The following is a 24479-nucleotide window of genomic DNA, read 5'->3' as shown; positions in this document are numbered from 1 at the left end:
AAGGAAACTCAGTGATAGGTTGAGGAAATAAAGGAGGTGTTTTCTTGGGTTTAGATCACTGTAGAGTGGTACCGTTTACTGAAATAGGAAAATTCAGCAGGAGCAGATTGAGAGGTGGTCGGATGATGGGTAGAAATGACTGATTTTAGGATAGAATTTAGGATACCTGTGGGACTCCTCCAAAAGATTGGGTATATTAGACATTTGGGTGTAGAAATCAGGAAGAAGGTCTGGCTGGAGATAGGAATTTAGGAGATAGCATATGAGTCATAGATGAAGCTGTAAGTTCCCTTGCAAGTCTAATAATATTTAAGAGGCAAGAAAAAAAGGTGGTGGCGGCTGGGGGGAGACGTCAGAGGAGGATAGAAAGGAGCAGCAGGAAAAATAGCATGCCGTAGTCCCTAGAAGTGGGAGGAGGCAGCAGTGTCCAGAGAAGACAGGAGCCCGGTAAAATCAGGAGAGGCGTCCTTTGGGTCTGGCCTTAGGAAAGCCCATAGCCTAAGCGAGGATAATTTCAGCTGAGCATAGAAGTTAAGAACAGAAGCTCTGGAATCCATTTTTATTTAAATCCTGCTTCTAACTCTTAACTAGCACCGTGACCTTGGATGGGTAGCTTACCTTCTTTAAGTATTAGTTTCCTTTTCTGACACATGGGGCTAATAATACAAACTCACAGAGACACTATGAGTAGTAAAATCAGGTCATGCCTTAGATTGTGTTCAAGGTGCTGCGTCGCACACGAAGTGCACACTCAGCAAGTACTTGCCATCTTTTCATTGTGGGGACAGGGAGCTGTGGCAATGGGAGAGAATGGGCTGTTGTATTTTTAGTACATTATAAAGTGAAAGGAGGAAGGAAGTTGGTAATCGAGGAATACTGAGTCACGGTTTTTTTTTTTTAAGATAGGAGAAACTTGATGGTGTATATATGCTGAAGAAGAAGGTTCTTAGGGCTCCCTGTTCCACTGGAATGTGAGGAAAGGAGGAGGGCGTGGGGATAGTTGCTGATAAGCTTATAGAGGTTTTGGCACAAGTTTGCTTCTACATGATTCCAAAATAGTCCTTATCCAAGTCATTTCTAGTCTGGCCCCTAATGGTCAGTTTGTAAGTGGCATAAGAGAAAGCTTAGCAAGTAATTGAATAATGCCTTCAGTTTTTCTCAGCAAAGAGGAGCAAGATCTTACAACAAATGGGGAAGTGGTGGGACAGTTGACAGAATGGGGTATTTGGAGGAGCTTCCAAGAGGGCCAGAAGAGCGTGGACTAGGGACACAGACAAGGACTGCTCGCAGCACGAAGCCCCAGCTGTCAGTGGTGCCACGACAGATCCACAGATCCTGATCTGTGGAGCTTGGACCAGCTGTGTTCATCAGCCCAGGTGGATGAGTAGAGGACTGAGATGGCTAGATTAACCCGGGACTAGGAGGAGAAGGAAGCAGCATGGGAACAGTATCACTAGAAACAGAGTAGTAATAGAGGGACCAATGTGACAGGCTCTAGGGGTGAGGTTACACAGAGAAGGCAGAGGGAAACCGAGACGTTCAGAGAAAGTGGAATGATCAGTCTTGCCAGAGAGCACGTTCTGCTGAGGCTCAGGAGGCACTGTAGAGATTAGTGAGTGAGTTTAAGAATCAGAGCACTTCAAGGCAGTGACATCTCTGAGGAGGGGGTCATGGGAGTGAAGAACTGAAATAGAGTGGGGCGAGTGTCTCTGGTGTGTATAGATGGAGATGATGAAAGGCTTCCTGCGTGAGCAAAGGCAAGGAGTGGTGTCTGTAGAAGGTGGTGCTTGGAACAGTGTAGCTGGTGTGTGACACAGTCCTGGGGCTCAGTGAAAGAGAAAGCTGCGAGGTGGGCGCCTGAAACACGGACGCGGGAGCTTGGATTTAACTGTGGGGGCAGTGAGAAGCTGGTGGAGGTTTCTGATACTGACATTAAAAGAACACTTGCAGGAAAATTGTCAAACAGGTTTGTATGATGGGTGGAAGGGGGAAGAGACTGGGAAGAACATGCCTTTACGTCTTGTTTTCTGGCAGCGATCTTTCTGGGTTCCTTTCGCATGCCCTACGAGGAGATTAAGAATGTCATCCTGGAGGTGAATGAGGCTGTTCTGACTGAGTCTATGGTCCAGGTAAGCAGCCATGTCATGGCGCTAGGGCTGGCTTTCCACCACGAAATGCTGGCCTCGGTGCCTCTGCTCAGAGGAGGAGGATCTGGCACTGCCGACCTAACGAATGCTAGCTTCGGATAAGCTTCCTTCTCTCTGGTGGTCACGTTATTTCTGGTACATTTTTCAAAAATCCTGCCAACCCACTAGCTGCCTCTCCCCCGCACCCCCACCGCTAGCCCATGTCTCCTTCTAAGTGGTCCTTGGGCAGAGGGAGGGCCTGACAGGAGGCCCAAGTTGTCAGCTCATCGCCCTCAAACTGAGACAGCCCCTCTTGCTTTCAGAACCTCATTAAGCAGATGCCGGAGCCAGAGCAGCTGAAGATGCTTTCTGAACTGAGAGACGAGTATGACAGCCTGGCCGAGGCAGAGCAGTTCGGGGTGGTGGTGAGTGAGGCCGGGGTGGTGAGCTCTTCTCCGACTCCCTGGCTTCCCTCCTCCCTGATGGCGGCCAGGGCGCTTGCTCCGCTTTGAACCTATCTTCCTCTCTCTCCTCCCTCCTCTGGAACTCAGGTCCTCCCAGAGGAGGCCCCGGCCTGTCTTTTTCGTACTTCTCTCTCTCTGTTGGCTGTGGTGGAACTCCTTGTCTCCCCCACCAGATGGGCACTGTGCCCTGCCTGCGGCCTCGCCTCAACGCCATCCTCTTCAAGCTGCAGTTCAGTGAGCAGGTGGAGAACATCAAGCCGGAGATTGTTTCTGTGACAGCTGCATGTGAGGAGCTGAGAAAGAGTGAGAACTTCTCCAGCCTCCTGGAGCTGACCCTGCTCGTGGGGAATTACATGAACGCTGGCTCCAGGAATGCGGGTGCTTTTGGCTTCAATATTAGCTTCCTCAGTAAGGTGAGCTGGGGCCTAGCACGGGAGAACCGCAGGGAAAGCTCTGGCCTCTGCCAGTCCGACACGGCAAACCAGTTAGCCTGAGTGATCCTGCGCACGTCAGGACCAACAAGTCCTCTTCTTCCCCAGCTTCGAGACACCAAGTCCACAGATCAGAAGATGACACTGTTGCACTTCCTGGCTGAGTTGTGTGAGAATGACTACCCTGATGTCCTCAAGTTTCCAGATGAGCTCGCCCACGTGGAGAAAGCCAGCCGAGGTGAGGCAGGTTGGGGTGAGGCTAGAAGGTTGTTCCGAGCCCCAGAAATCTCTGCTTGTGGAGGGAAATGTGACACAGTCTAGATTTTAGATCATTTCCAGTTCAGACTATTTTCGGTGAGAGTGGGAGAGGGTCTAAGCCAAAGGGAGGAGTATCGGGCAGAAGAGAGGTCTCTGCATAGTGGAAGCACCCTTTCCCTTCCTGGGGAAATGCCAAATACCAAAACACAGCTAGAAGGGAGGCAGGTGTTTCTAGTCTAGGCCAACGGTTTTTCCCATTCAGAAAGCATAGACAGAATGAGCAAAAATCAGGCCCCACCATCCTGGAACCAGGCAGTCAGAGCAGCCCTCCAGAGAGGCAGGAACAGGGTTTTTGCCCAGCCTCTGTGTTTCTGTGTATGTCCCATTCCTCCCAAACTTTGTTCTCTAAAATAAATGAGACCGGGACCCCAGGGGATTTCATAGATTCCTGTTAACTTAAATGAAGCCTCTCTAGTACTGTACAGCTTGTGGAGGCTGGACGTTCAGTCATCCAGTGATTTATAGTTGCCCTGGGAAGATGAAAATGTAAATGTGTGAAACATATGGAGGAGAGTGCCTCAGAGAACAACAGTGATTAAGTACCCGCTGTGTGAGTGGACTAAAGATGTGCCCCGGAGGGTGGAGGCTGGGGGTCCTGAGACTGGGTTTAGTAAGCTCTTGCTGTCTGTTTTTATGTTTCCTTTAGTTTCTGCTGAGAACTTGCAAAAGAACCTAGATCAGATGAAAAAACAAATTTCCGACGTGGAACGTGATGTTCAGAATTTCCCAGCTGCCGTAGATGAGAAAGACAAGTTTGTTGAAAAAATGACTATATCCTTTCTTAAAAGGAGGGGATTGCTGCTTAGGAAGGGAAGTAAACTTCCCATGGAGGACAGCAGGATAGACCTGGTGATACACAATTTTTCCCCCTGTAAAACATTTTTTTTCATTAAATGCTCAAACAGGTAAATGTAACCAGCTCCCCACTCATGGTTCCTTGTCCTCTGTCCCACTTTGACCACACGCACACATGCGGACACACACACACACACACACACACACCCTGTATTCCCCTCTCCCTCCTCATCCTGTAGGTATCCACTGCCAGTGGACTTCTTTCTGATTTGTACCTTGTGAATTTATTTTAAGCAAAAATCGCACCATATGGCTTTGTGTACATAGGTCTTAGCCCTGTTTCCATGGTGCTGTGTGCACAACAGACTCTTTTTAGTTGCCACCTCCTATTCTATGGCTGTACCAGAGTTTATGGTTTACCATTCCCCCATTTGGGATATTCAGATTGTCCCTGGCGCTCACTGTCACAAAGAGTGCCATGTGGAGCACCCTGTGCACGCCAGTGCGCATCTTCTTAGTGTTCCACTGGGTGGGAGAAGTGGGTCTGCTCCTCAGTCTTGGTCCTTCACTCGCTAGCTGCACAGCTTTGTGAAGGATGCCCAGGAGCAGTATGACAAGCTGCGGATGATGCACTCTCACATGGAGACCCTCTATAAGGAGCTGGGCCAGTACTTCCTCTTCGACCCTAAGAAGGTGTCTGTGGAGGAATTCTTCATGGATCTGCACAACTTCAGGAATATGTTTGTGGTGAGCAAGGGACACTTGCTGGCTGGACCTTTTGTGGACCTTTCTCACTTTGTACTGGGTCCATGATGGTGGTGGACGTGCACATGTGTCAGTGCATACATGCCCACGTGTTCTTTTTTTTCTCTCCACAGCAAGCAGTCAAGGAGAACCAGAAGCGGCGGGAAATAGAGGAAAAAATGCGACGAGCAAAACTAGCCAAGGAGAAGGCCGAGAAGGAGCGGCTGGAGAAACAGCGGAAGAGAGAGCAGCTCATAGACATGAATGCAGGTGAGAAGCGAAGGAGAAGGGCTGATGGGCTGTGTCAGGAGCATTTGGAAGGCTTCTCATCAGGAACCTCGAGGCCAGAGAGAACAGCTCATGCCTGCGCTCATCTCCTGGCAAATGGTTGTTGGGTTGACAGCCTTCTGCCTCCAAGAGCCCGATGCTGGGCTTTAAACCCCACCTCAGTTACCGGGCATTCCCGTTCTCCAGGCTCAAGTCTGTTTCTCTCCTCTGCTGCTTCCTGCTTATGTCTCATCTCCCCAGTGATTTCAATATTGCTGTAACACGTACTCTTTTCTTCTGCCTGTCCAAAAGTTCCTCTGGCCTGTTTTCCTACCCTCTACGAAATCTTTTGTCCTTTTCCCCAAGATGTTTTCCTGGCCCTGCCCCCAGGTTTTAATGATGGCTCGCTCTTTCTTTCGGCTTATTGCCCTCAGCAGTTGCACACACCTATCAGACTGTAGAGGAATTGAACTTCTGGAAAGGGAGCAGGCGAGCTGGCCACCCTCTTTCTTCAGGAGAATCTCTATTTCACTATGAGAAGCATGTCTTTGTGGAAACATATGGCCTCAATTACTGGCCCTGTTTCCTGTCTCGGCTTCTTTCCTGCTGCCAATGCCCCTGCCCCCCTCAGGCTGCTCCCTCAGTGGGCTGCGGAAATAGAGCATACACTGTGCTGCCACCAGCTACCCTTGAACCTGAAGGGCTGGCTATGAGCCATCCAAGTGAAGGGGTTCTCAGGGCTGCCGAGCCTGGCGTGAATGAGGGCGACTTGCTGAGCACCAGCGGCAGGGCGAACACCTTCTGCTCCCAGGGACTTTTCCTCGGCAGCTTCTGTCGTGGTGAGAGCAGAGATCTGAAGCAGCAGAAGGGCCTGCATTTCTATCTTCATACTTTTCGGGGAAACAATTCCCCTACCCTTACCCCTGCTATATGTAATACAATCAGCTATCTGTCCCCTTCCCCCCTTCTTCCCAAGCCTCTAGGGCTTGTCTCCGGGTACCATCTAGGACACAGTGAGCAAAGGTGGAGTCCAGTGGACATGGGGGATGAGGGCTGCACCCAGTCATCAGGTGGCACAGCCCACCTTGCCCTGGCTGGGTCCCCAGAGCAAGCAAATGAGGTCAGAATGTGGGTCAGCAGCGCTGGTGACTTTCAGCCAGCAGGTGGCGCTGGGAGCAGTGAGCCTGGCCTCCTGGCTGGCAGCCCCAGGGCTCCTTGGGAATTCAGTTTCAGATTTCACCACCCTGAGCTGTTGCCATGGAAACAGAGCCTGGCTGGAACCGGGATTCTACGTTAACTCTTTGTATTCCAGCCAGGATGCTCCTCTTAGATGACAGGCTGGCTTCAGGGAAATGCAGCCACTGGGGGCAGTACTTAAGCAAAATGCAGTTTTGATCAGTGGACTCATCTTTCTCAGTCTTGCTCTGAAACTGGAACTGGGCTCTCCTTGAGAGGTTTATGTAAACTGAAGTGAAGCCCTTTAGGATAAAGGGGGACTGGTATAGTTCCTTATTAATTTCATAAACCCATTCTCCGTACTTATTCTGTTCTTAGAGTTGGGTAATTCTGCAGTTCTCTGTGCTAGTCCTGATTAGGGTGGAAAGGAGGGTGGACCCTACAGGAAAGTATCCCAAGGCGTGTAATGGTTAATGGCAATGAAACCTTTTGTTCTAACCGTTTTTAAACAGACACAAGTAAAATGGGCTGCGAGGCTTAAGGCTGAGCCCTCTGCTCTGAACCCCCAGCCACTGTGGGAAAGGGGAAGCCAATCCGTAGCCGTGCATTTCGTGTGGGACTCATCACATGCGTGCTGCTCACACTGAAGAGCTTACATCTCCATCTTTGTTCATGACAGAGGGCGATGAGACAGGTGTGATGGACAGCCTTCTAGAAGCACTGCAGTCAGGCGCCGCATTCCGACGGAAGAGAGGACCCCGTCAGGGTAAGCAAGCAAATGGAGGCCAGCCTGGGTGTTGGAGCAGGTGATGCCTCTGTGCTCCTGTCCTGCTTCTCTTGAGCTGAAGAGCAAGTAACTATATTCTGAGGGTTTAGAAACCTCCCTGCAGTGGCCTCTTCATCTTGAGTAGATTGTCTGGCCCTCTTCCTCCTGTGTTAGAAAGTACTGACTCTGGATCTAGGTCTTGAGGGCCTGACAACAGATGAGTTAAATTTGATCATTCCTGCATTTCTCCCCACTGATAAAGCGGAAATCCGGAATGAGTGAACCATGGCGCAGGACATAGACATTTGGATGGGTGTTTGAATGTATGAACAAAAATTGATACAAAACTGTGTGTTAGATGTAGGAAATACAAAGAAAAAATAAGCCAAGAGTTCTTACTCTCAGCTTCACAAGGAGAAGAGAGAGAATAACAAAGTATAAAATCCTGTAGAGAAAAGGTTAGGCATCATTATGCCATATGTAAGAATAGAGAGGACCATCTCAGTGGGAGAACTGTGCTGTGTCTGAGAACCCCTCCTCCTTGGGTGCACCTCAACCTCCACTGCCTTGCCTTCCCCACTTCCTCCCCGCCACCTCCTCTCCCAGCCTTCAGAAGATACAAGTGGATCACGCTGAGCCCGAGCCTCTAAGAATTATGGGGATAGGAGGACAAATGATCCAGCCATTAGCATGGGGAGGGCTCAGTGCGTGAGGTACCTTTGAGGGAAGTGTACGGTGGCCAAGAGACTAGTCCAGAGCAAGGCAGAGCCCGGGCTGCCCTCGTGAGGGGTTCACCTGTGCCGTGGTGTCTGGTGAGGGCCCTTTATTGCTGGGGGTGATGGCTTCTTCCCTAGGTTGAAGGGTGGGAACTACAGAAAAGGAATCATTAAGGATTTCTGCTTCTGGGGGAGTTAGAGCTGTGTTCTCTATCCCCGACTGGTCTACTCTGTCGGCCTGTTTGACGGGAGCTTCACGTTAAGGTCATTATAGAAAGAGGGAGTAGCGTGGCTTGCTTTGGCCCATGCTTAGCTACTAACAGCGTGTCATGGTATCTCTGGGGCTTACAGACCTCCAGTCACGGCCGGGAAAGGAGAACTCCAGATCCAGGGTATGGAGCAAGCTAGCCCGCACTCCACTGGTCCTGGCCCAGATTCTGCTGCCTATTTCTATCCATGCTCCGAGGGAAGATTGCCTCCTGAGGACTCTGTGTGACTTTAGAACCTTCCCTAAACAGGAGAAACCCTAGTTTCAGGTCTTACCCAAATTCTAAGTACAGGCTCTCTAGAGGGGAGGAGAGGTAGTAATGGTAGTCTTAGAACTTCCTGGAATACGGCCTTTAGCCTTATGGATTGGGGTTTGGATAGTGCCACTAGTAGTATTTTTGTGTTTAGTTGTTAAGTTCTTGCAACATTGTTTCCTTACCACCAAAGAAGGTGATGTGGCCTTACATCAAGTATTTCTAGCCAATGAAAGTACACTGCATCTCACTGTCTTCCTCTCTCAGCTAAGTGCTGACCTGCATCAGACTTTTGGAGGGGAATTCCTTTAAGCCTCTTCCTACTAGGATCCCAGGTGCTTCCTGTGCACAGGCAGCAGACGTTAGCGGCTTTCCTCTGCAGCGGAGGCCCCGTGCTCCACTTCTTCCCAGTGGGAAACCAGGACTCACAGGCAGAGGAAGCAGGGGATTTTGTTGGAACGTAACCTTTCAGCAGAGGCCTACTGGATTAGTCAGAGTGCATTTCCCAGGGCAAGAAGGAATAGGAGACTTACACCAGGAGGTATTGAAGCAAAAAGAAGGAGAAAACGAGAAGTACATTCTTGGCTCCATCCTGCAACCCTACCTTTCTGGGCTCCAGGTCCACTAAGCACAGCTGAGCATTTCTGGGAGAATCTGCGAAGTAACTAGTTACTCTGGCGTGTGCCTAGTGCATCTGCATCCTAGAAAGGGATGTGGCCTCATCTTAAATGTAAACCGAAGGGTAGGCATCAGAGTAGAGTGCAGAGACCTAGGATGAGATGAAAAGACCCAAAGTCAAGTCTAACTCTAGTGCTGTCTAGGTTACCTTAGACAAGTTTTTGGGACTCAGTTTCTTCATGTAAAAAATGAGTTGGAATAGCATGGTCTCCTGGGTCCTTTCTGTCCAGTGACAGTTGGACTGAGAGGAGAAAAAAAGAAGGAGGCCGAGCCACAAGGCCCCGATCTCAAGCGAGAAAGGCTGCGTCTGTGGGCCCCTCAGTGGCCGCCGGACTTGGCTGGTCCCCTGCCTCTTGCTCGGCTGCCTCCGCGTGTTCCTCCGGGCCGATCGCTTTGAGCCAAAGAACTGAAGCGCCGTCCAGCCAGTCTGCCCCACAGCCCTCTCCTCAGTTCCAGAGAGGCAGCTGTCCCTGTTCAGAGACACTAGCCTTTTCCTTGGATTCAAAGGAATGTTAGAAAAAAATGGAAAAAAAAAATCTTCCAGTCTCTGGAGACCTGAGGGAGTGACCAGCACACAAAGGCCCATTGAGGAGGTGGAAGAGGAGGGTTACTGTCCGGGCCGGTTCATTGGAAGTGACGTGTAGGCCGCTGTGAACTGCAGGGAGGGGGAGCAGTGGTGCGAGTGTCGCGGGAAGAATCCCCGTGACTGTGTTACAGCCGCGATGTCAGGCTGGTGGTGGAGTCGGCTCGTGGTTTCAGTGACTCAGCTCTATCTCCATGTGGCCTCTTACATACAAGCCCTCTGCTCTGTGGGGTGAAAGTCAAGGGAGGGAGGAATTCCTCTGTCCCTTTCCTTCCTCCTGCCACCCGGCAGCTGTGAGCACCACCGCACTAACGGCCCTTCCGAGTGGGAAGGACTAACGGCCTCTGGCGGTCGGCACCTAACCTCCCCCTCGGTCGGAGAGCTCTTGCCCAGGCCCGCAGAGCTGGCTAGTGATAGAGGCAAAACCGTAGCCCATTCTTGTGAACCCAAGTCCAGGCCATTTCCACTGAGCCTATACCACCACTTACTCTCCCTCTACTTCTGTAAAAATAGGACAGGAATTATAATTAAGAGAGCTCCAGACAGAAATGAGTTCCTCAGGATGGTAATGATCACCCCATCTGTCCTAGTTTCCTCTTCCCTGAGGAAGCTTATTAACAAGAGCACTTCCTCTTTAGTAGCAATTCTAGCCTGTGCTTATGAGTGTCTTTTTCCAAATCATTAACCTTTTGCTGATTCATCTGTATTGCTGTTCTATGATTGATTTCGTTTTTATTCCAGCCCACCCCAAATTGGCCTCAGCAAGCTTTGACCAGCGTCCTAGGATGGCCCCTTTCCTCGCAGTGTGGGGCTGTTCTCTGAGGAGTTAGTGATCCTCCCTGGCCCTGTATCGTCAAAAGCTCTGTCTGCCTATGTGGCTGCTTTTCAGTAGTCTTAACAAGTACGCAAGTCAGGGAAAGGAGGGGAGAGGTCACTTTTTCTGGGTTGTTCAGACTGTTCGGTATAAACTGTGGTCCTGAGGGTGGGAAACTGGGACTCCTCTCTCCTGTTGATTCTGTTCCCAGTTCCAGCAAGAGCTTTCTCATTTCGGATTCTGACCTTAAGCCACATCATGTCCACCCCAAACATACCTACTTTCTAGGCTTAAAAGGGAACTTTTGGTCTCCTCCCCACCTACCATCCTCTCTTCATTTTTATGAAGTCTGTAATGCATCAGAAGCTTTTTGAATCTAGAAGCACTGTTTGGTTAAGTACAACTGGTATCTTCTCAGTTTAGAAGAAAGTAAAGAGCGAAGCAGCGCAGGACATACCGCCCTTGAACTCTGGCTTTCCCCCTGTTGCCCAGGGCAGGTTTCCCTGAAGACCCAGTGTTCTTAGGGTCTGGGGTGAGGAATCATTTCAACACCTACACACCCCAGAGTTACACACACACACACACACACACACGTGCTTGCGCAGTTGCAGTATTTTCTCACTGCTGGAGACTGAATTCAGAGGAACACTGAAGTGGTGTCCAGCCACTGCCTTCCCAGACCCGAGAGGAGGGTCACACAGGATGGCGTGTCTCAGAAAAGAGTGGGAGCTAAGTTGGTCTGAGGGAGATACTGCTGGAGAGACTAGGAAGATAGGAGCGGGGTGCACACGTGGGCCGTCCTAGTCACACCCCAGAGGGCTCCTTTTCCTCCCGTCAGTCGCCGCGGCAGTATTACGTGTTCATAAGCCAGGGTGCGGTTTGGGTAGGACCCCCTGGCCTCCGCACCGCACACGCACCACCTGTAGGCAGGTGAGCCCTTGGGCCTGTCAGTCAGGATGTTCACTGTTCTTTTTCCTCTTGTTAGACAACCCCTTGTGCCCCTGGGAGGAGGAGGAGGAGGAGGAGGTGATCTGTACATCGGTAACCTCTGGGCCTGCTGACCTGGTGTGTGAACACAGGGGCCCCGGGCCGCATGCTTGTAGAGGGGCCGAAGCCCTGGCGCAGAGCTGGGCCCCCTGCCCTGGGCGGCTTCTGCCCCACCGAAAGCTTTCTGCCGCCCACGGAAGGCGGCGGTGGGCGCCTCTGGACCTCCGCCTTCCTGCTGCCTCGGGGCTCAGCTTCCCAGACCCAGCAAGCTGCTGCTGCTGCTTTTAAACTAAACATGCATCACATGCCTAAAATTCACCTTTTTAAAGTAGGCAATTCAATGTCTTTCATGTATCCATAAGGTTGCATCCATCCCTGTCTGATTCCACAAGTTTCATCGCCTCAGAAAGAAACCCTGTGCCGCGCGCGGTCACTCGCGTCCTCCCTCCCCCAGTGCCTGGCGACCACGAATCTGTTTTCTGTCTCTATGGATGTGTGCGTTCTAGGCATTTCTTAGAAATGGAATCACAGCACGCCTGGCCTTGTGTCTGGCCCCTTCCACCTCAGGCAGGCAGCTCCCTGTGTATGAGCCGGGTCCCTGTGCTGCCTCCAGGGCACGGGAGGAGGCAGGCGGCGTGAGGTGGGCATGGGCCCAAGGGACGGACTGCCTTCTTGTTGAGGATACAGAGGCCATACATCTGGATTCAGTGAATGAACACCAGAGTCCTGGGGATGGCTCCCAGCAGTTAGAACAGAAACCCGTGGGTTGACTGGTTCTTCTCTTCCCCTTTAAGATGACAGCTGGAGTTTCACAATCCCTTAGCCCATGAGGCTGAGATTTCTCTCTCTCTGTAGGAGCCCCTACTGGCCCTCCTCCCCCCCAGCTCTGCCTCCCCCGACACACATTTCACTACCCACCCCAACACACCTGGTAGGGCCCTGGCGTTTGTATCACAGCTGCTACTCTCAGAGAGGCAGGAAAGAGCTCCGCCTGTGGGTCTGGGGAGAGGGAGGGAGTCTGCCTCCCAAAGCTGCACTCCACATGTTCTTGGACCTCTGCCCCCCCTTCTAAAGAAGGGCCTCTGTGAACCAGACAGGACAGCAGCATCTGCATGGCTTCTGGCTGCCATGGGTTCAGAGGAATCAGAAACTGGGCCTTCCGTGGTTGACGTCTCTCGTGTTTTCTCTTGCAGCAAACAGGAAGGTTGGGTGTGCAGTCACATCGGTCCTAGCCTCCGAGCTGACCAAGGATGATGCCATGACTGCAGTTCCTGCCAAGGTGGCCAAGAACATAGAGGGAGTCCCCACAGCCCTTGAGGAAACCAAGGAGTTGATTGGCTGTGCGAGCTAAGCTGGCCTGTGGCCGCAGCAGCTCCTCGGGGGGAACCGGCCTGCTGCTCTCTGTACATCACACACAGCTTCAGCCGCCTGGAGGACAGAAGGAAAGGGCAGTGTGGGGGCGGCCTGGGCCCAACCCGGCCAGCCCGCTGCTGTATTTACTAAAGCAGGCTCCGTGCCTGCTGCCTTAACCCTCAGTGTCTCCTCGCTGTCACCCTGAGGCCTCGTCCCCGACAAGGCCCTGCCTGCTTCCTCACCCCCGCCTTTCCAGGGGGCTTTCACTGTCACCTCGTCGGCCTTGCTGGGTTTGTGCTTTTCTTTCGTGGTTCCTCTGGCCCTGAGAACGGCATGGGGCTTGTGGACCTTGGGGCTGTATTTCTCCTCCCACTGCTGTCACCCCCACTCCCCTCTCCCCTCTCCTGGCCGTTGTTATTTATTACTAGTGATGTGGCATTGGGAGCTACTTCTAAGGAGGAGGGGAGCAAACCTCATCCGTACCCCACCTTCCTGGGGAAAGCTTCCCAAAACAAAAAGGACCTGGACCACTTTATCTGCTCTGCAGTGGCCTGGGCCCTAGCCCGTGGGCAGGCAGGCAGGGCAGAGACATGGTGGGGCCCACCGCAGCCTGCTGCCATGCTTTGTGCCCTCGCCTTTCTGGGCCCTCTGCACCAGCCCCAGCCTCCCCGGAGCTTGGGTGCATCTCATCTGGAATATGGGCTGTGGGGGAGTCCCGAGCCCAGCCCTGCCAGACCTCACCCTCTGTCTCCAAGGAAATGGGAGGTGGAGCCTCTGGCTGAGAAATTGTATTGCAAATTGATCTATTTTTGTATGAATCTTTTTTTTTTTTTTTTTTAAGGAAAATAACTCCTCCTTTTCCCTTCCTCCTCCGTAACGGTAATAGGCTTTGATGGCAGGTTTGAGAGAGTCCCTGGGTTTTCTCCCCACGGGCCTCAATCCTGAACAAGTCCCCTGGACCTCCACCTCAGCTCTCCAGCCTTCCGGGCCCTTGCGGCCGATGCAGGTTCTCTTTCCCAGCATCCAGTTTTGGGGCAGAAGGAAGCTCTTCTCCGGTTAAGCTGGACCAAGCCCAAGAGTAGTGGGAGCTCTGAGACCACAGAGTTTTTATAAATTCAATATATTTATCAAGCCAAATGTGCAGATGCTAACTGGAAGTTCTGAGCCCACATGCACCCCTGCTTCCATCTCAGCAGTGGGCAGGCCTCACTGTTCCGTGGCCCCAGCCCCAGGAAGCTCAGATTCTCTGGCTCAAGGTGATACTTTGCCCTCTTTGTTGTTCCCTCAGACTTCCACCCCCAGGTAGGGAGAGAATGGCACTGTTAGGGCCTGGCCCGGAATTATATTTGTTGGAGCAAGAGGGAGCTTAGGAGACCTAAGGGCGCCTGCCCGGAGGCCTTGAGGACAGGAGGCAGGTTCTGGTTGTCCCAGAGATGCATGTGTGAAGGGGCAACAGCAGCCCCTCTGAGCTATTCCTGGGAAGACTGGTGCAGGGGCCTGCTGCTCCTCTGGGTCCCCTCCTATTCCCTGCTGACACCTGGGGCTTTGACCCTTTCTTTTTTAAATCTACTTTTGCCAAGATGCATTTAATAAAAAAAAAAAAAAGGAGGGGGACAGAATGCAAACGTATGTCCCTCGCCTCTTGGGCTTCTGGGATGTCATCACCTCCGGTTCATTGGATTTGTTTCCAACTGTTAATAAAGCACTGACTTCAGCAGCACCGCCTTACAGCCTCCTTTCCTTTGTGAATTTCTGTTCTTTCCACTCTTGTCCTGCTTCAAATTCCTGGTTGAGCTGACAATCTTGTCAAAAAGTTTAAGGTGACCGTCATGTGCCAGGCACTGCTTGGGTGCAGGGCTAGAGATGATTAATGCGTGGTGGCTTCTGCCCCACATTTGCCCCCATAAAGGACTAGCCCAGCCCTTCCACACGGCTGCCTCTTGGCTTGGACCCCTTCCCTGGAGCTCAGTTCTAGCCCCCACCTCCCCTGACCCCAGCTGAACTCAGTTTCCCTGCAGTGCCTCTTGCTGAGGGAAACTGGATTCCCGTTCTCCCATCCCCCCACCCCCCTCGGGTGGCCACAGAGCTCATTCCAGACTAGAGCGTACATGGGGGTGGAACCCCGGTCTCTCCAGCAAGGTCAGAAGTCAGAGGTTATGCTCCCGATGACTTCCTGCTCGGAGCCATACTCATTGGAGCGAGTAGTGACCTGCACAAAGAAGCCTTACAAGCTAGTGCAGGCCCAGAATAGACAGGGAGGGGCCTGGAGAGGACCACAGACCCATTCGGGCAGCCCTGGAACTGGAAATAAAAGGCTTTTACACAGCGCTGGAGCCTGGGCAGCTGCTTCCCCAGCAGGGCTGGGGATTCCAGGGTGGGCTGCCTTCCTCCTCCTCCTCACCCCTCAGAGGCCACACGTTTCTGGCTCAGAGCTTTCTAGGCGCATATACACATTAGGGGACCAACCACAGCTGCGAACGTGCTCTGCCAGGCTAGTTGCCTTGCCTGGAATAGAACCCAGGCGCTCGGCAGCCGCCCTCTGCAGCCTGGCTCTCAGAAACAAAACCCTGCTTCCATCTCAGCAACCACGCACCCTCCCTCCCACGCAAGAAAGTCGCCTCCAGATGCTTGGTTGGAAGGCTTGGTTTCCATGACAACAGACCAGGAGCTGGCAGGACGCAGTGGCCGGCTCTGTGGGAGGAAGCCCTGAGACAGCCTCCTTCCTCCCTGAGGTTGGGCACAGCCTCGCTGACCCTTCTGATAACCCAGTGGCTATGTCGGTGTCTCTGGCCTTCCGCCGCTCCAGTCGCCCACCCGCCTACCCCGTGTTTCCCCAGCGTCTCTGGCTGCGGCAGCCTCAGAGTCCCGCTGCGCTTGGAGGAGGGGCAGGTGGGGGAGGCGGGGAGACGCGCTGGCCGAGTGATGGATGGACAAGCACGGCAGCGGGAGCGAGGAAGGAGCGAGGGCAGTCTGCGTCTGCGGGCAGCCTCGTTGCCTGCGTGCCCTCTCGTTCCCCTGGATGCCGGTCTCCCACCCCCGGCAAGAGGGCGAGCAGTCCTCTAACCTCCTCGGCTCTGCGGCAGGGAGGCGAGGGGGAAGGCGGACTCCAGATGCGAAAGCTGAAGCCCAAACCGTAGGCTTGGTCTTGGCAGAACCGCCCGGGGCATTCCCTCCCACTCCTGCGGTGTTTCCAAACCCCACAGGCAGCGGGAGTCGGGGGGGGGGGGGCCGGCCAAGGGGAGTCCCCTCCCCTGAGGTGGTGATTTTAGCGGGGAACGGGCGGGAACTAAGGAAGCGTCCACTGGCCCCCGCTCCAGCTGTTCGCCGGGAGCCCAGGCGCGCCCGGCCCCGCGCCGGGGTCCTCTCCTGCCCGGAGACCGGCGCTAGCGCCGTAGCGGCGACGGCAGCGAGCACACGCCTGCTCGCCCGGGTGCGCACGGGGCGCCGCGCTCCGAAACCCCTCCCGCTCCGCGGACCGCGAGCCCATCACCCACAGCGGTATCAGCTCCACGAGCACAGCCACCATTACACGTCGCGCACTATTACACATGCTGCAAGCACACCCAGCCACGTTCATGCACAGACTCGGGCAATGACACAAAACCAGGACGGCGAGCACAGTAACCGGCTCCCCACCGCGCTCTTCTCCCCGCACAGACACACCCGGCTCGCTTCATCCACACAGGCCAGGAGCGCTCAGCCTTTCAGAAGAAAACTTTTTATTATTTTTTCAAAGAAAAAAAGCCATATAAATATTAGAGTATAAAACTTGCGTGAGACACAGGAAGGGGGTGGGGTGGGGAGCTACATGACTAAGCGAAGAGGAGCGCTTATCGGAGTCAGTACCGGGGGGGGGGGTCGCCGCAGCGCGTGGACACAGCACGAAACACAGCACGGGCCGCCGCAGGCAGGTTCAAGGACAGGCGGCTGCACGGAGCCCGCCGCCCGCTGCCCACTCGCCGTCACGGAGAAGCACACCGCACTACACTATTGGCTATTCTACACCAGCCGAAAGGGGGGGCTCTACGCTACTGTGAGGACTGGGGTGGGGTTCTCGCCAGCCCCGCGAGATGAATCGGGACCCGAGGGGCAGAAGGTCTATGCACAAGGAGGCACTGGGGGACTTTAACCAGGCTCTGGACACTAGGGGGCAGACTGGGGGCAGGGGCAGTGCCCTCCACAGAGAAGAAATGGCACCTGGCAAGGGGGAGGACCAAGGCTCGGGGCCTGCAGGAGCCCTGACCCCCTGCTGAGACTCTGTCCACCTGGTCCCCGCTCTAGCTACTTGCCTCCCCAACCCGGGGCCCAAGAATGGCCTAGTTTGCCCTCCTTCCTCTGGGGCCACATTGATCTTTTCCTCAGTGGCACCTCTGGAGCACCCAGCACCCGCAGAGGCCCTTCTGACCTCTCCAGGGCACCCGGTCCCAAGCCTGCTCAGAGCTTCCTTGGACTGTAATGCCAGTGTAAACCCACTGGTGCTGGTAGCTCAGCCCCAGGCTGAGCCCTGTGGATGAGAGTGGATGAGGGTCCAGCAGGGTGCTTGGCTTATGGCTGGAATTGGAGGATCTGGTCAGTACCCTGGGGGGATGCAGAGCCTTTTGCAAGACCCTGTTAAGTGAGATGTCAAGCTTTGTTCATCCCCCCATCCACATACACACCCTTCCCTTCTTTATCTTACCACCCCATACTGTCTTGGAACATGCAATGGAGTCTCTTGTTTGGGCAGGGGGAAGTCACAGCATGCAGTGGGAACATCAAACAATGAAAAGCAAAACAAAACAAAACAAAACACTGGTCCCCAGGGCGTTGGGAAGAGGCAGGTAGCGAATGCCTTCCCTAAATCCAGCAAGCACCAGTACCACGCCTCCCAAAACAGGAGCTTGGTCTCCGGCTCTGGAAGGAGGCGGGGGGACTGGCACCAACCCATGACCCATGCTTGGGGGGCAGTGTGAGGACTGAAGGAGAGGCCAAGGGGCCACCATGCCCTTCCCACTCTTCAGAACTAGAAGGCTCCTTAGGTCGCCAGGTACCTCAACACCCCAACCAACTTACTCAAGAAAGAGGAGCTGTTAATGCTGTGGGGAGGGGTGGGTGGGAGGGAGGCAGGAATGGATGGGCCTGATTAAATCTGGAAGATGGAGTTCAGCTGTAACTAAAGTGGGTGTGATAAATGGTGTCTACACTAACCCCACCACCCCCATGGGCACAGCAATTGATTGGCTAGGGGTTCCCAGCAGAACTCCCTTTGCATATTCAATCCCCTGGGAGCAGAGAGGGGGGTGTTGACTGGGCACTTGTTTCTGTTTCCCAAGGGGAGCATGGCCTGGGCCCCTACCAGTATCCTGGGGGTAAGCCCTGAAAATTCGAGGCCTGGGTACAGGTAGGGGGTTTGGGAAGGGAGGCTGCCCTGTGGCTCCTGGCCCAGCCTCCGCGTTACTTCTTCTCCTTCTTGCCCGACTTCTTCTTGTTGCCGTTGCCACCTGCTGGGGCCTTGCCATCTCGCTTGCCAGCCGCATTGGTCAGTGTGGCATTGCTGCCGGGAATGTAGACGTTCTGGCGGTAGTCGGGCACGTGCTGCAGGGTGAACTGGGGACCGTAGCGGGCACTCAGGCCCATGGTGCCAGCGCCCCCTCCCAGGGTGGAGCTCCCATCAGCGGCTTCTGCAGAGACAAAGGAAGATCGGGGATTAGACCGGGTCTCCCACCGTCACTCTCCTGTAGCCCAAGCAGCTCAAGAGCAGATGCCTGCAAAGGCCCCAGCCCTGAGCACCCTGAGCATTAGGAACACTGTCTCTACCCACGTGGGACAGAAGTGAGAGGCTCATGAGTGAGACAGCCTAGGGTTGAGTCCCAGCTCTCTTCCCTACTGTGATCCCGGGCAAGTCTAACCATCCTCCCCGTGTCTCCTCAGTTTTCTGATCTGTGAGATGGGGATAATAATAGCATCTACTCTCATGGTTTTGAGGGGGGCTAACCAAGATTATGTATGTAAAGCATCTAGAAAAAAAGCACCTACATAGCAGCGCAGAGTGCCTGCCATGTGGTAAAGGCTTAAAATGTGGTGCCCTTTCTTCTCTCAGTACCCTTACTGGTGGAGACGCCAGCCTCCAATCCTCGCCCCAGCCCTCCTCAAGGGAGCTCTGGTTCTGTCCCTGCACCGTGGGCTCCCGGAGGGCCGCGACCATGCTTTCTGCATCCACCCGCCCTTCGCTGGCCAGTGCGCGTGCAGGGTCGGCATGGGGCAGTGCTGTTGTGAGTTAGGAGGGCGTTCTTCCAGGCCTTCATATCGAACAGTGATCAACGCCCACTGAGGGCTCCATGTTGCACACGCGTGACGGCTTTCACATCAAGCAACGACCCAGTGAGGTGTGCGGGGTCACCCCCACTTTACAAATGATGGAAGCAAGACTCAGAGAGGCAAAGACTAGCGCAAGGCCATAGCAGTCGGCGCAGAGTAGGGCAGGGTGCGGCCTCGGGGACGTAAGTGCTCGCTGAGGGGCGCAGTCCCGAGCAGCGGTGGGGCTGCAGCGTGGGCCTCAGCGCTGCTCTGAGGGTAGAGGAGCGCGAGAGAAGACGGGGACGCGCCGTGTCCTGGCAGGCGGAGGGGATGATGAGCCCGGGAGCCCACAGCTCCGGGACAATGCGGGCGTAGGCTCACGGTGCCAGGCAGAAGCCGGGGGCATCGGAGGACACCTCGGCCCACCTTCCCACGGCGCTGAGAAGACAGTGGGGCCGCGCTCTGGCCCTGGCTCAGCGTCACCTGGGGGCTTGGGAGAAGTCTGCTCTCAAAACCTGCACCTTAATCAGATCTGCAGGTGACTCGCGCAGTGCAGGCGGAGAAGCACAGAAAACCCTACCTTGTCGGGTTTTTGGGAGGCCCAAACGGGACTGCCTCAGCCAGTGGCAGGCCCTTGCTGAGCGCCCCTTCAATGCTGGCCCAGCTGCCACCATCGTCCTCACCGCCACAGATGCCGTTAGTTCCACCCAGCAGGTTCCCGGACCGGGTCCAGGGGAGAACACCCGGCAGTTTTCACACTGGCGGAGTCACAGGCCGCCGCTGGCGGCCCTGGCAGGGGGAGGGTTAAGCCCCAGCCCAACTGGCTTCCCTCTACCCCCACCCCAAACCCCGGGAGTGGGTAGAGACGGTCACCGAAGCTGGAGAGGCTTTGTAGTCCTGGGACACCAACCCGGGGCTGAGGAACAGAGACGGAAATATTCCCAAAGACCCGCACGAGGGCGGGAGGGGCCCCGGAGAAGGGAGGGGGGGCGGGCCTCCCTCTCGGCCGCCCCACCCCAGCGCTCAGGTTTCTGCAGCCTCCACTTCAAGCCTCAGACCCCAAGATCCGCGGGCCTTTGGGGCGGGGCAGAGGGTCTGAATGGGAGGGCCGGCTCCCCACTTCCTTCCCTGCTCCCGCAGGCCAGCCCCCTCCCCCGGCCCTCTCAGCCCACCGCCTGTCCTGCTTTCCCTGACCACCTCCGGAGCAGCTGGTCTGGACGCGGCCCGGCGCCTCCCCCGCGTTCCCCCTCCAGCCCAGGCATGGGGGGTGGGGGGGGCCCAGATCCGGCTTCAGAGCCAGAATTCCGGAGTGATTGAGGAGCCAGAGGGGAGACCTCAGGGGTGCCAGGGTCAGGGGGAGAGACACACACCCACAAAGAGAAGAGCGGGAGAAGGAAGTGGGGAGACACAGGGAGAGGGGAGGCGGAACGGAGAGGAAGGGCTTCACTGGGTGACTGGGAGCCAGGCCCACCCACACCCCACGTGCACTCAAGACCGCTGAGGAGCCCCCTGAGTAAGAGAAAATGACCAAGCCAGCCCTGCCATCTCCCCCAAAACACAGGCCTGATGTGGGCCAGCTGGGGGTCCCTCTGGGGTGCAGTGAAGTTGGCTGGACCAGGAGGGAGAAGATGTGGAAGCCCAGAGTAACAGGCAGAGGCCGGCCCCGGAGTTCCTCCTGGTCAGCTCTGTGCGACCTCAGCCGAGGCCCTGCGTAACTCAGGCTTCAGTTCCCCACCTAAAACTCAGGGGGAGAAGCTGCACTGCTGGCTCTGACCTTCCGTAGAGGCAGTTCCTCCTCCTACTCCTGCAAGACCCCTGCAGGGCAGGCACCGGGACCCTCCCTTAGTCCAAGGACAGACTTTGAAGAGCACCAAGAAAGAAGCTGGGGTCCTCTGGCCAGGAGAGGTGGGAGGGTGCTGGCCTCCTCTCCTGTGCCAGCCTCTCCTCAAGAAAACTCAGCTCTGGGCCCCCTAACCTCCCCTCCCTGCCGCTGCCCTGCCCTCCGCACTGAAGCCCAGGGTGGGGGCAGCAACTCCGGAGCGGCCAGGGAGGCCTGGTCCAGCCAGACCAGGGCCTGCTGAGCTGCAAACCGCAGCCTCCTTGGGAGCACACCTCCCCCAAGATGTTTATTTTAAAAGCCTCCCAAGTGTACTTATCCTTCCACTTACTTACCCGCCCCCAGCAGCCCCGCAGGCCTGGCTGGGCTGGACTCCAGGGACCTCTCTGGCTCCAGGGCCCAAGCGAGTGTGAAAGTGAGAGTCGGGCCTGACCCTGCCACCTCCAGCCTCAGGGCGCGGTCCCCAAGGCCCAGGCCTACCCTCAGGTCAGGCCCTGTGTGGGCCAGAAGGGCGGGGCCCTGGCAGGGAGGCCGGCTGCGGTGACCCAGGAGGTTTGGGGCCATAAATACTGCTTCCGCGTCTGTTTCTAAAATCTTGGTTTAGGCTAAAAGTGCTGCTTCCTGGCTTTAGGGCTCAAGGCCGCAGCAGCTAAATATACCCGACTGTTGACCTCCCTCAGAACCCAATTTGGCATCTCCTAGCCACCTGCCTCTTTCACACTCAATATATGGGCTCTGAAGAAAATTATAGTCCCCAGATGGGACCCGCCCCCAGCCTTCTGTCCCAGAAGGCTCGCTGCCCCTGATACTTGCTTCCTCTGCCCCTTCACCAACCACAGGCCTGGTCCCACTCGGCCTCACAGACATCTGGGAGAGGCTTGCTGGATTTAACAAATAAAAACGCAGGGTACCCAGTTAGATTTGAATTTCAGGTAAACAATGAGCAATTTTTTTTTAACACAGTATGTCCCAATGCTACCATTTTGAGTCTATTTACGGTAAAATATTGTTTTTTGTTGAACTGAAGTTAAAATTTCACTGGGCATCCTGCATTTTATCTGGCAACCCTAATCTGGGAGAACAGTACAAGGCAGCAGGAGGGGTTCAGCCTCTAGACCCAGTGAGCTGAAAGGGAAACTGACGCTGGATCGGGAGGCAGACATGCTCACGGCAGCAGAAAGCGACCTTGGGAGTCAGGCTCGGTTGGAACTGCCAACCTGCAGCTCAGAATGAGGGCCTTGGAGCAAGGGACGTCCCGGTCCCCTCGGCTGTCATGTAAATAATCAGACTTGCCTTGCAGAGCTGCTGAGAAGGTTCATTGATGTTAGGCCCATGAAGTGTCTCATGTGTGCCCAGGATAACACACAGGTATGATTATAGTGATTATTGTTCTGATTTTACCTGGTTCTCCAGATGGGCTGGAGGGCGGGTCTCTCAGTTCACTATGAAAGGCCATTGCCTTAGTCTTCTGCCAGTCCCCAAATAAGCCCAGGATTTGCTGCTCCAGAACCTGGTCGTTGTTAATAGGCATTATCCTAATTCTGCCTTCTATGCGTTAATAAAGATGCTGACTAATCCACGTTAGCCACGATGTGCTGTGCTCTGACTCTCTGCCAGTCCTGCGCTGAGGCCTTGCACCGGCCCTCACGGCACCTCAGTGAGATCTGGTGTTACTGGACCCCTTTGGCAGTCAGTGAAATGGAGGCCCAGAGGGGCTTCGAAACTTGCCTGAGGACCCACGGCTGAGTGGGAGGCGGGGTGCCAGGGTTTGAACTCAGGTTGGCCAGCCTCCAAAGCCTGTCCTCTTAAGTACTAAGAATATTATTCTGCTTCCCCTGCTCAGGACCTTGTGATGCTTTAAGGACAACTAACCGTTGGCTGATTCTCCACTGCATGTGAAGTTCTTCACTAGCCTCATGGGAAAACCAAAATCCTGCCCTGGAGGTGGGGGTAACCAAGAAGACAGGGGCTCACATATCCAGAGTGTGTTCTCTCTGCTGGGTGGATGCACACCTGCTTCCATGGGCGGAGGGCTTGTTTGTATCAGGCCCAGTCCTTTGTGCTTTACTCTCATCCACTGTAATCCTCACAACATCCCTGTGAGGGCGCTGTCCCCGTTTTCTCGGCTGAGGAAACAGGTTTAACGAGTGAAGCCCACTGACCAAATTCACAAAGACAGTAAGCGGCAGAGCTAGGGCCCGACCGTGCTGTCCCGTCCACAGCTAGCCTCTGAACCACTACTCCCCACCTCTCCTCAATACACCTTCCCTGCTGGGCATCCCAGGACCCCGATCCTTCAGTTATTCCTTAACCTGGCTTTATGTCCTGGAAGTATGGGTCCTCTCAGAGCAGTTAAAGATCTGGAGAAGCCATGCAGGCTGATGGCCAGTCACAGAGCCTGGTGGCAGTGGGGTGCCCCCAGAACCCCAAGTCTACCATCCCAACACTCACACTGGCACAACTTACCGCTGGCGGAGGCCAAGATCATGGCTTGCAGCATCTCCGTGTCGAACTGGTTGTTGGGCCAGGTGCCAGTTTCATCGCCATTTTGGGAGCTGGGGAGAGAGGGGATGTGAACAAGGTCTCCCGGGCTGGCCCGGCTCACGCCCCTTCTGCCCTCCCTCAGGCCTCAGATCTGGCACCCACCCCCAACCCCACCCCCAAGACCTGCTCCCCTTCAGCAAGGAAAAAGGCAGTTCATTCAATCCTTCAGAAGCTGGAACCCCATTTGCCAGTCCCCCAAACCAGCTCTCTAGTGTCTTGGACACCGTAGCCCTTAGAGGGGGAGAGCAGGGTAAACTGCAGCTGACCCCACTCGAGGAAGGGGGGCTTCCTGCCACGGGGAGGGGTGTCAGGCCCTTCCCGTGGGCCGCAGAGGTGGGAAGTAGGAGAGACGGTGTAGGCACAAGAGAAAGGGGTGAGGACGCGGGCAGAAGCAGAGGGCGGGGGAAAGGTCCCAAGAGACCCTGCAGCGGGGAGTGAGAGGTTCTAAAACTCAGATCTAATCCCTTCAATCCCTTCAATGGCTTCCTAAACCCTCAGGATACAAGCCAAGGGCCTGTAGCGTCCTATTCTGTAGAATGTTCCAACATTCTATCATAACCTTTTCTGAGGCCCTTCTCTCTTGCAGCAACTTCTGGGCAGAGACTGTTGTCTAGAACGCCAGTTCACAGCCTCTGCCGGGGTAACGTGGATACAGTTTGTCAGAGGGTCCCCTCAGCCCACCGGGCTCGGCCAGGCGCCCCTGGCAGCTCTAGGCCTGTGGCCGCTGCAGTTTGCCTGTCTGCTCACCACCGGGCTGACAGTTGGGCTGTGCCTTCCTGCGGCCTCCGGAAGCACCTAGCTGGGACCCTTAGGTGCTCTGAGTTTTGAGAAAAACATGCAGTGATTCATAATTGTTAAAATGCTAACCTAAAAACGAACCCTAAGGAATTCCAACCCAACTTGCATTTTTCCCAATGACTATTTCAATGTTTTTTGGGGGGTTTTTAAGAGTCAAATTATTTCCATTTTTGAGAGGAGGGGAAGCATCCTGACACATAGAGTCTGTTAGGTGACCTTGGGCACCATCTGCACACCGAAGTTCCTCAGTAAATATTTGTTGCATGAATGAATGGGAAAAGGCCC

General features: G+C 54.7%; 2 protein-coding genes across 22 annotated transcripts in view; one reads left to right on the top strand and one right to left on the bottom strand.

Annotated features, from left to right (window-relative positions):
• DIAPH1 (diaphanous related formin 1) overlaps nucleotides 1–14464 on the top strand; it is a 100512-nt gene extending 86048 nt beyond the window's left edge. Inside the window, exons 18-27 of the mRNA XM_057491004.1 lie at nucleotides 2035–2129; nucleotides 2450–2551; nucleotides 2764–3003; nucleotides 3130–3259; nucleotides 3986–4110; nucleotides 4717–4881; nucleotides 5013–5148; nucleotides 7001–7087; nucleotides 12580–14087; nucleotides 14143–14464. Of these exons, the coding sequence (XP_057346987.1) occupies nucleotides 2035–2129; nucleotides 2450–2551; nucleotides 2764–3003; nucleotides 3130–3259; nucleotides 3986–4110; nucleotides 4717–4881; nucleotides 5013–5148; nucleotides 7001–7087; nucleotides 12580–12737 (1238 nt within the window). The 3' untranslated portion in view covers nucleotides 12738–14087; nucleotides 14143–14464. The remainder of the gene's footprint in view (nucleotides 1–2034; nucleotides 2130–2449; nucleotides 2552–2763; nucleotides 3004–3129; nucleotides 3260–3985; nucleotides 4111–4716; nucleotides 4882–5012; nucleotides 5149–7000; nucleotides 7088–12579; nucleotides 14088–14142) is intronic.
• Nucleotides 14465–16434: 1970 nt separating this feature from the next.
• Nucleotides 16435–24479, bottom strand: part of LOC118917576 (protocadherin gamma-C4) — a 153041-nt gene continuing 144996 nt past the window's right edge. For all 21 annotated transcript variants that reach the window (XM_036895675.2, XM_036895663.2, XM_036895647.2 and 18 more), the window contains 2 exons: nucleotides 23319–23407; nucleotides 16435–18399 (listed from right to left, as the gene is read on the bottom strand). In XM_036895675.2, coding sequence (XP_036751570.2) covers nucleotides 18173–18399; nucleotides 23319–23407 — 316 coding nt within the window. In that variant the 3' untranslated portion in view covers nucleotides 16435–18172. The remainder of the gene's footprint in view (nucleotides 18400–23318; nucleotides 23408–24479) is intronic.

Source organism: Manis pentadactyla, chromosome 13 (assembly GCF_030020395.1).
Source record: "Manis pentadactyla isolate mManPen7 chromosome 13, mManPen7.hap1, whole genome shotgun sequence".
Classification (NCBI taxonomy): Eukaryota; Metazoa; Chordata; class Mammalia; order Pholidota; family Manidae; genus Manis; species Manis pentadactyla.
Note: the sequence above shows the minus strand (reverse complement) of the source record. Positions and strands in the feature narration are given on the sequence as shown.